Source organism: Schistocerca gregaria, chromosome 11 (assembly GCF_023897955.1).
Source record: "Schistocerca gregaria isolate iqSchGreg1 chromosome 11, iqSchGreg1.2, whole genome shotgun sequence".
NCBI lineage: Eukaryota > Metazoa > Arthropoda > Insecta > Orthoptera > Acrididae > Schistocerca > Schistocerca gregaria.
Genome location: NC_064930.1, coordinates 24,607,408 through 24,619,741, shown reverse-complemented (window position 1 = coordinate 24,619,741; position 12,334 = coordinate 24,607,408). Strand labels below are relative to the sequence as shown.

General features: G+C 43.5%; 1 protein-coding gene across 2 annotated transcripts in view; it reads right to left on the bottom strand.

Moving 5' to 3' along the window:
• The window catches only part of LOC126295424 (zinc finger protein OZF-like), a 146,940-nt gene that overhangs the window by 39,437 nt on the left and 95,169 nt on the right, over window positions 1-12,334 (bottom strand). For both annotated transcript variants that reach the window (XM_049987908.1, XM_049987907.1), the window contains exon 6: window positions 10,181-10,246. In XM_049987908.1, the coding sequence (XP_049843865.1) occupies window positions 10,181-10,246 (66 nt within the window). The remainder of the gene's footprint in view (window positions 1-10,180; window positions 10,247-12,334) is intronic.

Here is a 12,334-nt window from a genome sequence, read left to right as displayed (position 1 = left end):
TTTTTAGTATTATAAAGGTGCTCACATTAAATAAAAGTATTGCATTAAATGTACAGCTTTTAAAAATAATTTGCAGAGAATACCATTCCTTCTCTATGGTTGAAGAGACAGAATTTAATACATGCTTTGCCCAAATTATAACTGACAAAAACGTTGTCACACCCTTCAATGCCCAGATTGCATCATGAGTTATTTGATAAAATTAAAAATGATTTTTACTGCCACAGATGCGGTCTGTCTTTCGTCTGATGCGTGAACGAGTGTAAATAACATTAGTTTCTATGCACACATTGCATATTTCATCGATAAGAAGAGTGAACTAAAGTCATAACTTTTAGAGTGCTCACAATTCGAAGACAGACACACTGCAGAAAACATCTCAAAATGGGTGAAGTCTTTTATCCCAACTACGATATCAATTTTAAAATAACTTCCACAATAACAGAAAATGTATCAAATATGCAATTAACTCCCACACTTCTGAAACTTCCACACATCCCACACTCCGCACATTCTTTAAACCTCACTGCGCAACACGCAAATTCTGTAGTCCGTACAGAAAACTGTTGATGAGGTCAAATGAGTTGTTATGTTTCTTAAGGAGAGAACCTTTGCTTTAAAGCAAACTTGCTGAAATGAAAGAAAACTTAAAAGAAGAGTGACAAACTGAAACAAAATGTGCCAACCTGATGGGACTCTACTTGTGAAGTGTTGCAAAGATTTACTTTAAATAAAGATCTCAGTTTCTTGCCTCACTATATTAGGTGGAAAATTAATCACAGACTAGGTGGAAATGCAACAGGCTTTACATATTTTGAAAGTTTTCTCTGAGGTAAGCAAAGGAGTGTCCTCAGAGAAAACAACCTCATGTTTAAGAAAGGAAATCTAAAACAAAAATAAAGAATATCCTCAAGAAATAGTCATTTGTTGATAATTTGCTTAAAGGGCTATCAGAGTGGTTTAGGGTCATCTCCAGTAACAAACTGATTATTCAGGCAGTCTTACTGGACCCCCCGATCCAAGGTGAGGATTTTCAGATGACAAAACATTTTGGGACTGCTACACAAAGCCTACTGCAGAAATGGATGCATTGGTTCTTCAACATCAAAACCAGAACTCGTTTCTCAACCAGTTACCAGCGTGATGCAGGAGACGTTCTCAATCTGAGACCAGTACAATGAAAATATTAGTCAGCTTCAACCAAGTCATGACTCAAAGTGTTCCAGTTGTCAAACTGGACAAATATTTAGTGGAGAGAAATTTGCCTAGAAACAGCAATCCCTAAAGTTGTGCGCAACCAGAAAATTGCTGGGGCCAGTGCTGTATCAATTGGTTCTAAAAGTACAAGGTGTACATAAATTCTAGGAACACTTACAGTTATTTATTGCACAAGAACTAAACACAGTACAGATGTCATACATATTGCATTTTGAATAAAAACTCTGACAGTTGCTTTTTTTCTTTCTTTTTTTTTTTTCAAACATTTTATATGCGAACCACGAGTGACCTGGCAGACGTCAATAACATAAACGAATTCTTGCGCTACCCATTCCAGCATGGCATTGTCGACTGTGGCAGTCGCTTCCCGTATTCTCTCCGAGAGTTCTGCTACATCATGTGGTAGAGGCAGTACATACACCATTTCGTGAAACAGCTGTCCCCTTCTGTAGCACAGCCGATCCATCCATGCGGTAGTCCCGTGTTCAGGTACCGACGAACTTCACGATGAAAATGGGGTGGAGCCGCATCCTGCTGGAAGATGAACGGAGGGTCCGACTGTACTTCAAGCATCGGCCATTGCTGCAACACGTCCAAGTAGGAACACCCAGTCACAGTGATCTCAGCAAAGAAGAATGGCCCATACAGTTTTTGACATGACAAGGCAAAAAAAATTTACCTTTGGGGAATCGTGCTCAAATTCAATGCAGTGATGTGGATTCTTTGTACCACAGATTTGACAATTACGCCTGTTCACTTTCCGATTAGTGTGAAAACTGGCTTTGTCACTAAAAATTAAGTGATCAATTGTTGAACTATCAACAAAACTCTTGTCTCCATTGTCATCATTGAGCTTCTGCACTAGCTCCAATTCGAATGTTTTCATAGACAGCTTCCGTCGGAGGACATTCCACACTGTCATTGGAGCCATTACGAGTCCACGGGATGCACAACGCACCGATTTCTTTGGACTCCTTACGAATGTCTCTCGTATGCGCTCCACTTTCACTTCATTCGCACTGGGGTGTCCGCTTCTCTTTGCTGGGCACAAGCAACCCGTCATAATGAATTTGTTGTGCCAGTGGTAAAGGCCTTCCTTGTCAGTGGCTTCTTCCTGTACTTGGTTGTAAACATCCGTTGAACAGCTGTAGCAGCGCACTTGTGTTTGTCAAACTCCAACATACAGAAACCTCGCTCCACACCTGAACTCACCACGTCTGCGACTAGCACTGACTGTCGGCAAATTATCAAACTATGTATGTGAAAAAAAAAAAAAAACTTTCAGGGATTCTCTTCAAAATGACATATGTATGATATGTGTACAATGTTTGGTTCTTGTTCAATAAATAACTGAAAGTGTTCCTGGATTTTACATACACAGCAACATCAGTGGCCTGTGAATGAATATTTTCATAAGCAGGAAAAATGTACACTAAGAATAGAAAGAGACTCACATCGAGTAAAATGGGTCAGATTTTATTTATAAGTGACACTATTGATTATTTTTTCCTTTATGGGAACATACATGGTAATACTGACTGTATATGACTACTGCAGATACACTTGCTATAATTTTTATATATTTCTTTTTTCTTCAATAAAAGTATCAAAATCAACAACCAGTCTTCAGTCCTAAAATTTTTCTACTTGATAAAAAATATAAAAGATTTTGTTCTAGCATTTGTAATTTTTGCTGCAAATGAAATGTGAAGCTTTTTTATCTGAAAATTGCTAGGGACATAACACAAAATTATTACTCCTCTTTATATGTTCTTACAAATTAGGACCAAATCAGATAAAAATACAGGTGTAGCGTCATGTATTAAAAAGGCAATGTATCTTCATTTTACTTATTTTTTTGAGCAAATGGTAAGTGTTGAGTCACAAAAAGTGAACAGTTCTGATCCGATCTCTGTAAAGAACAGTTTTGCCCGTCTCTAGCACGGACATGAGGGGGGTGTGAAGGGGGCAGGGGGGGAGAGCAAAAAAGGAGAGAAGAAAAATATTGTAGGTGTGTGTAGTGCTGAAATTAGAACAGGGAAGGGGGAATAGGTAGGTGAAGGACAATGACTAATGAAGGGAAAGGTTGGTGTTGGTACTAAGGATGCAGATGATACTGGCTGTGAAGTAGTCACTGAAGTGAAGGATGTCATGTCGGGCAGTCTGCTCAGCAACTGGGTGGTCCAGCCGTCTCTCGTCAACAGATTGTCGGTGACCATTTGTGTGGAAAGGCAGCTCGTCAGTTGTCATGCCCACGCCGAACGTAGAATGCAGCACAGTGGTTGAAGCTTAGCTTGTAAATCACATGACTGGTTTCAGAGGCAGCTCTGACTTTGATGGGACAGATGATGTTTGTGACTGAACTGAAGTAAGTGTGGTGGGAGGATGCGTGGAGCAGGTCTCGAATCTAGGCCCATTACAGGGATACGAGCCACGGGGCAAGCGGTCAGGAGATGGACGAGGATAATGTGTAGGTTCAGTGGGTGGCAAAATACCACTGTGGGATGGGAGGGACGGATAGTGGGTAGGACATTCCTCATTTTGGGGCACGATGAGAGGTAGTAAAAACTCTGGTGGAGAGTACGATTCAGTTGTTCCAGTCCTGGGTAGTACTGAGTCTCAATGGAAATGCTCCTCTGTGGCCAGACTGTGGGTCTTTGGGAGGTGGTGGGTGACCCAGAGATAAGACACAGGAGACCTCCCTTCAGTATATTTTGAGAGGAACTGCTCCTACCACAGGGTGGCTAGGCTGTACAGAAGGGACTTCTCAGTACGGAACGAGCAGCAGCTGTCGAAGTGGAGGTATTGCTGGGGGTCGGTAAGTTTGATACGGATAGAGAGTACCGATGTAGCCACCTTTGAGGTGGATGTCAACATTGGGGAAGGTGCCCAATGGGTTGAGGACGACCTAGTGAAGCGAATAGGGGAGAAGGTGATGACATTCTGGAAGAATATGGATAGGGTGTACGCAATCTAGACCCAGATCACGAGAATGTCGTCAATTTATCTGAACTGGGTGAGGTGTTTGGAACTCTGGGTTGTTTGGAAGGATTCCTTTAGATTTCCACAAATAGGTTGGCATAGGATGCTGCCACGGTGCTTCCCATTGCCGTACCACTAATTTGCTTTTAGGTGATGCCTTCTGTGGTGTCACCGCCAGACACCACACTTGCTAGGTGGTAGCCTTTAAATCGGCAGTGGTCCTTTAGTATACGTCGGACTCGCGTGTTGCCACTATCGGTGATTGCAGACAGAGCGCAGCCACATGGCAGGTCTAGTCTAGAGAGACTCCCTAGCACTCGCCCCAGTTATACAGCCGACCTTGCTAGCAATGGTTCACTGTCTACATACGCTCTCATCTGCCGAGACGACAGTTTAGCATAGCCTTCAGCTACGTCATTTGCTACGACCTACCAAGGTGCCATATTCAGTTACTACTGATATTGATGTTGTGAATCACGTACCTTCAAGAGCGACGTTCATCATTCATGGATTAAAATTAAGTATTACACTAATAACGTCCGTTTTCGGAATTCTAATTCCTAGTCACGTTCCAGACCTCACGTCAGTATAGCTCTTCCCTCCTCACGCCAGCCTGCGTGAGCTAAAACGCATGCATTTCGGCCTCCAATAGTAACACGCTGTTGGCTCTTCTGCCAACACAACACCTTCAATGGTGAAGTAATTGTGGGGTGAGTATATAATTGGTTATAGTGACCAGAAAGTAAGCTGTAGGTTTGGCATCCATGGGGCATTGGGAAAGGCAGTGTTCAATAGTGGCAAAGTTAGGGACGTTAGTGCAAAGGGAGGCGATGGTGGTAGTGTAGAGCAGGGTGCCTTGTGGCAAAGGAACAGAAACTGTGGAGAGTCGGTGAAGTAAATGGTTGGTGTCTTTTATATAGGAGGGTGGGTTTCAGGTAATAGGCTGAATGTTTATGCCTACAAGGGCAGGGATTCTCTTAAAAGGGGTGTCCCGGATGGTCAAGTTGACGGACCTTCAGAAGCATGCAGAAGGTAGGAGAGTGGGGAGCATTAGGGATGAGGAGAGAGACACACTCTGGAGAGATCCTGGGCGCTATGGATTTGAGGACAAACTGGAGATCCTTTCTGGAACAGGCTCACTGTGGCAGGGTTTGTAGCTTGACGAATCTGACAACTGGTGGAGTCCTTCTGAAAAGTCTGCAGCCGTTGCAGCCTTTGTCAGCAGGTAGGACTACAAGGGCGGGAGAAATTTTGGACTGCAGTTCTTTCTGAGGATCTAAGGTCAGCTTTCACAACGAGGGATTTGGCGAATGATGGTGAGATGAAGTTTTAGGTTAAGGAAGTGGGGGATGTTAAGAGGGGGTGATTCGGGGACAGAGGGACTGGATGCTGCTCGGATGGAGGAGAGAACTCGGTCATATAGGATTCGACACTGGTCTTTGGTCGAGTCCGATTGGTGACGAAAGAATAACTTTAACAAGTCCTGCACAACTGATATTGGGAGGGGGCAAAAGGTGAGGCCTTTGGAAAGGACAGATACTTCTGTGGGACTGAGGGTTCTGGAGGAAAGGTTTGTGACAGAGTTTCAGGTTCATTTAGATTTTGGATTCTGTATAGTGGCGAGAGGGAGTTTCTGATGGTGTGGTAAATGTAGTATGTCTGCGAGGCAGGGTTTTTCCAGCTACGAGGGGATGTGGGGTAAGTTTGGAGATTGTTGCAGAGGTGGTAGATAGTGGTAATTCGAGGCAGGAGTAGGAAGTGAACAGGCTGGAGAGTTTTTTGAGGTGGCATTGTGCATGCTGCTCTATTTCCTGGAGGGCAAGACTTTCAGTGTGGGAGATGGGATACAGAAATTTGGGATTGCAGAGCAGGTGAATTTTATGGATGTAGAAGAGGTCTCGCAAAGAGGTTTGAGCCCGATTTACATGATTTTGCCGGACAGGGTTGGTGACGGCTAATGACTGCCAGAATCTGAACGGAGGGGCGTCACTGTGGAAGGAGGGGTTGCTGCCGAAGGCAGGTAATTTGTTGCTAAGGACATTTGGGAAGATTCTATGACACAGGAAACAATGCAGGAACAGTACATAGGATTGAGTTCTGGCTAGAGATAAGGAAACCTTTGTGTACTGGTGCAGATGGAAGGAGCAGTGGAGGATAAAAATGCATAGAAATGCTTAAATCATGTAAGGAAGAAGAAGAAGAAGAAGAAGAAGAAGAAGAAAAAAACATTTCATCTCGTATTTTCCATGTTTAATTACATATAATCCTTGGACACACATACATGGGCCATCTAGAGGAATCTTTCTTAACCATCCACAACCCCAAACTTCAAAACTTCAGATACAACGACGTATTCAGGATCTGGATCAAATGTAGGTACACCCTATCCAGATTACCTCAAAACCTATCCCCCATTCACTTTACTTGGTCTTTCTCAAACCAACAAGCCACATTCCGCAATGTTGACATCTACCTCACACAGTCCAGTGACAGAGCCGCTACGTCTGTAGTGAGGAATAATTCCTCTTCAAATGTACTGAGGATCTCACTGAGGCCTTCACAGACCAAAATTATCCTCACAACCTTGTACAGTAACACATCTCCCATGCCTCATCTCTCCAGTTACCCACTCCTCTCATAACTCAGTACGACCCAAATAACACTCTCCGCCAGGGTTTCAATTACCTCCTGTCGTACCCCGAAACGAGAAACGCTACCCACAGCGGTATTCTGCCACCCACCAAACCTACACAATATCTTCGTTCATCCCTACTCCCAACTCCCTACCTCATGGCTCATATTCTTGTAACACTCTTAGGTGCAAAACTCTCTCATACATCCTACCACCACCACACCTATTCGACTCTGGTCACAAGCACCTCCATCGAAGGAAGGGCTACCTGAGAAATCAGTTGTGCAATCTACAAGCTAAGCTGCAACCACCGAGCTGCATTCTACATGGGCACAACAAATGAGAAACTGTCTGCCAGCACAAAAGACCGACAAACTGTGGTCGGCAGACTGCTGGACCACCCAATTGCTGAGCACACTGTCCGACGCTACATTCTTCACTTCGATGACTACTTCACAGCCTTCCTATCGACACCATTTTTCTCAATTGTAAGTAAGAGCCTACGGAATATCAGACCAGCTGTTGTGCTGGACTGAAGAGATTTTAGCAAACAGAACAGAGCATGTTGTTATCAATGGAGAGACGTCTACAGACATTAAAGTAACCTCTGGCGTGCCACAGGGGAGTGTTATGGGACCATTGCTTTTCACAATATATATTTATATATATATGACCTAATAGAGAGTGTCTGAAGTTCCGTGCGGCTTTTCGCGGATGATGCTGTAGTATGCAGAGAAGTTGCAGCATTAGAAAATTGCAGCGAAATGCAGGAAGATCTGCAGTGGATAGGCACTTGGTGCAGGGTGTGGCAACTGACCCTTAACATAGACAAATGTAATGTATTGTGAATACATAGAAAGAAGGATCCTTTATTGTATGATTATGTGATAGCGGAAGAAACACTGGTAGCAGTTACTTCTGTAAAATATCTGAGTGTATGCGTGTGGAACGATTTGAAATGGAGTGATCATATAAAATTAATTGTCAGTAAGGCAGGTACCAGAAAATGTAGTCCATCAACAAAGGAAGTGGCTTACAAAACACTCGTTTGACCTATACTAGAGCATTGCTCATCAGTGTGGGATCCGTACCAGGTCGGGTTGACAGAGGAGATAGAGAAGATCCAAAGACGAGCGGCACATTTTGTCACTGGGTTGTTTGGTGGGCATGATTACGGAGATGTTGAGCAAACTCGAGTGGCAGGCTCTGCAAGAGAGGTGCTCTGCATCACGGTGTAGCTTGCTGTCCAGGTTTTGAGAGGGTGCGTTTCTGGATGAGGTATTGACTATATTGCTTCCCCCTACTTATACCTCCCAAGGAGATCACGAATGTAAAATTAGAGAGATTCGAGTGCGCACGGAGGCTTTCCGGCAGTCGTTCTTCCCGCGAACCGTAGGCGACTGGAACAGGAAAGGGAGGTAATGACAGTAGCACGTAACGTGCCCTCCGCCACACACCGTTGGATGGCTTGCGGAGTACAAATGTAGCTGTAGATGTAGATGTAGATTTGCATTTGTCCCATATTTGCGTCTGTATGTATAAATGTAGATGTAGATGAACTACACGTGTGGGAACTCTCCCTGCAACATGTCCTACGTTCCAGTAACCCCCGCTGGCCTTAACCTCCATCAGACCCTGTCCTTCCCTGCTCGCTCTCTAGCACTACACCGTCCTCTATTTCACCGATGCACCCACAGTTCCTCTCGCCCTCGTCTACTTCTCTCCCTTTCTGCTCGACCCCCTCCCCTGCCACCCTTCCGACCTCCCGACAGCACCTAGCTGCCCTTCCCTCTCCCCACTTTCTCCCTGTACGTTCCCACAAGCAGCACTTTATTGTCCCCACCCTACTCTCCTACCTCCAGTCCCCATCCAGTTGCCTCCTCAGCCCCACCACCCAGATTGCTTCTACCATCACGCACAGTCTGGCATCGGCAGCCAGAATCTGTAGTCCTGTGTGTGACCTACGTTTGCGTCAATGTGCGCGAGTTGTCTATTTTAGAAGAAGGCCTTTTGGCCAGAAGCTCACAAGTTTAGCAGTCTTTTTGTTACGCCTATCTGTGACTCGACATGTCCATTATAAGGTGAGTAGTAATGTATCCTTTTCATAATACTGTCATTATCCTCTTCTGGTTCTTGCAGTGTTTAATGTTTTAACAAAGCTTTGTAAATTGGTATTGTTACATCTCGTAATGACACATTCCGCTGCAGAGACATACAATACCTTAAAGGCTGTGCCAAAGATTAAATTGAGAGGCATATAGACTATAATCTTTGTAATGTTCACATTGGATTTTCTTTTGTTTCGTAATCCAAGAAGGCGCTAAGAGACACTTTCGGTTGTTGCCTCGTCGAGGATGGACGTAATTTTTGGAGTGTGCGGAAAGGCAGCCGTATAGTTAGTAATTATGTTTTGTGCGACGAGCACAGTGAGTCTTATTGTGTCGTGAATGAAAAATAGTGAGAAGTATCTGAGTTTTACAAGAATTATTTAAAGTGATGTAGCAATGTGTTCCTCGGTTTCCACCGTCTTCGTGAAGTGAATCGATGCCGACTCGGGAAGATACACACGGTCGACAGAGAGAAGAACACCGGTGGCGACTAACGAATTAATATTGTGGCCGAAGGACTAATTCTACGTCTAAGGTGAGAACTCCGATTAAATCGACAATGACGTAGAATTCAAAATGTAATTAATCGGAATGGTAAATTATATTACAGGCATATCTCATGCAGCACTGAATTTGTCCACATTCGAGCCGGTCGATACAGTCCGTAAAAAAAAGCCTTTCAAAAATTCTGAAGTTACAGTTCCATGTCCACAATTTTTCCTCTTTCCAAAAAATCAATAAATTTTTTGTTTTTTTACTTATTTCGCCACAATCTTTATCTATACCATGGCAGCTGGGCCTTCCCAGTCAGTTCTACACGCATCTAGTTTGTTCCAGTACGAGTTGTAAATCAAGTTTGTACTCGTCAGCATACAGTATTAGTTAATTTGTGATGCATCTGAGAGCAAACTGAAGTCTATAAAAAAACTGTATGTGTAAATGATGCTAGCGGAAACAATAAAAAAAGATTGAGTGCAACTAGTTCTCGCATTATTAATTAACGTATACAATTCCCGGATCTAATCGATCTACACTCAAAGTTAAGCATACTAAAATCAATTAATTTCTGCATACTATCCCACGAATTTCAGTTTGTTGGTGGTATTGGCTGGCTTGTTGGTGCACACACATAAGTCTCAAACATAATTTTTGCTTGCGTGAAACAATGACTTTTATTAAGCACGACAGGCAGATGATAATGTGACAATATAGTAAATAAAAAGACAAGCAAAGCACTCACTACGTCTCCTTCAGAAGCCAGGGGGTCTCTCGAGGCCTCGTCATCGGCAGGTAAACACGTCGGAACCTGTGAAGTGGAGAAACGTGTCAGCGTAAGTAGCTCTCTGCTGAAAAAGCGATTGAGAATGTCTTGAACAGCTGGTCCTCCACAGCTTGCAATGAGAAATTGCTTTTCTTGTTCACCAGCTAATATTTTCCTACACAGTACTGAGAACAGTTTTTAGATCCATCTTTCATAGAATAACAAAGTTTATTACTATCATATATATGTAGAAAGCATGCTAATTTTATTTCATGGTGCAGGGGGGAAAAAAAAAAAAAAAAAAAAAAAAAAAAAAAAAAAAAAAAAAAAAAAAAACATTCACTCCACTCAAACTGCAAATACTTTAATAAAAACATCACATTTACAATTGAGCACAAACTACAAAACAAATAAACTTCCTATATCTCAAAAACACTAAAAGAGGGCCAATAGATTAATTCAGTATCTCCCAGAAGATGACCACCACAGACTGCATAATTCACTGTAGTTCTTGCCATCCAAAAACAGATAAGAAAGCAGTTTTTCAGACTTGCATAAAATGACTAATAAAATATTTGCTTAATAAATAAAATATTACATCTGAACTAAAAACAGTGGGGCAGGGGAGAAACAATGATTGCACTCCCACCTTAATCGACAAAATTTATACTAAAATGTTGTGCATCAATAAAAAGGAAATAAGTATCAGATTCACCTGGTCCTACTCCAAATCCCATGCCACTTTCCTTGACGTTGACCTCCATCTGTCCAATGGCCAGCTTTACACATCCGTCCTCATCAAACCCACCAACAAGCAACAGTACCTCCATTATGACAGCTGCCACCCATTCCATATCAAACGGTCCCTTCCCTACAGCCTAGGCCTTCGTGGCAAACGAATCTGCTCCAGTCCTGAATCCCTCGACCATTACACCAACAACCTGAAAACAGCTTTTGCATCCCGCAACTACCCTCCAGACCTGGTACAGAAGCAGATAAACAGAGCCACTTCCTCATCCCCTCAATCCCCAACACCTCTCACAGAAGAACCCCAAAAGTGCCCCACTTGTGACAGGATACTTCCCGGGACTGGATCAGACTCTGAATGTGGCTCTCCAGCAGGGATACGACTTCCTAAAATCCTGCCCCGAAATGAGATCCATCCTTAATGAAATCCTCCCCACTCCACCAAGAGTGTCTTTCCGCCGTCCACCTAACCTTCGTAACCTCTTGGTTCATCCCTATGAAATCCCCAAACCACCTTCTCCACCCTCTGGCTCCTACCCTTGCAACCGTCCCTGGTGTAAAACCTGTCCTATGCACCCTCCCACCACCACCTACTCCAGTCCTGTAACCCGGAAGGTGTACACGATCAAAGGCAGAGCCACGTGTGAAAGCACCCACGTGATTTACCAACTGACCTGCCTACACTGTGACGCTTTCTATGTGGGAATGACCAGCAACAAACTGTCCATTCACATGAACGGACACAGGCAGGCAGTGTTTGTTGGTAATGAGGATCACCCTGTGGCTAAACATGCCTTGGTGCACGGCCAGCACATCTTGGCACAGTGTTACACCGTCCGAGTTATCTGGATACTTCCCACCAACACCAACCTATCCGAACTCCGGAGATGGGAACTTGCCCTTCAATATATCCTCTCTTCTCGTTATCCACCAGGCCTCAATCTCTGCTAATTTTTAAGTTGCCGCCACTCATACCTCACCTGTCATTCAACATCATCTTTGCCTCCACACTTCCGCCTTGACTTACATCTCTGCCCATACTCTTTGCCTTTAAATATGTCTGCTTGTGTCTGTGTATGTATGGATGGATATGTGTGTGTGTGTGTGTGTGTGTGTGTGTGTGTGTGTGTGTGTGTGTGTGTGTGTGTGTTTGCGAGTGTACACCTGTCCTTATTTTCCCCTAAGGGAAGTCTTTCCGCTCCCGGGATTGGAATGACTCCTTACCCTCTCCCTTAAAACCCACATCCTTTCATTTTTCCCTCTCCTTCCCTCTTTCCTGACGAAGCAACTGCCAGTTGTCTTGGAATCTTTGTTTTTAATATATTTTTCCCATGTGGAAGTTTCTTTCTATTTTATTATATATATATACACACACACAATGTCAAA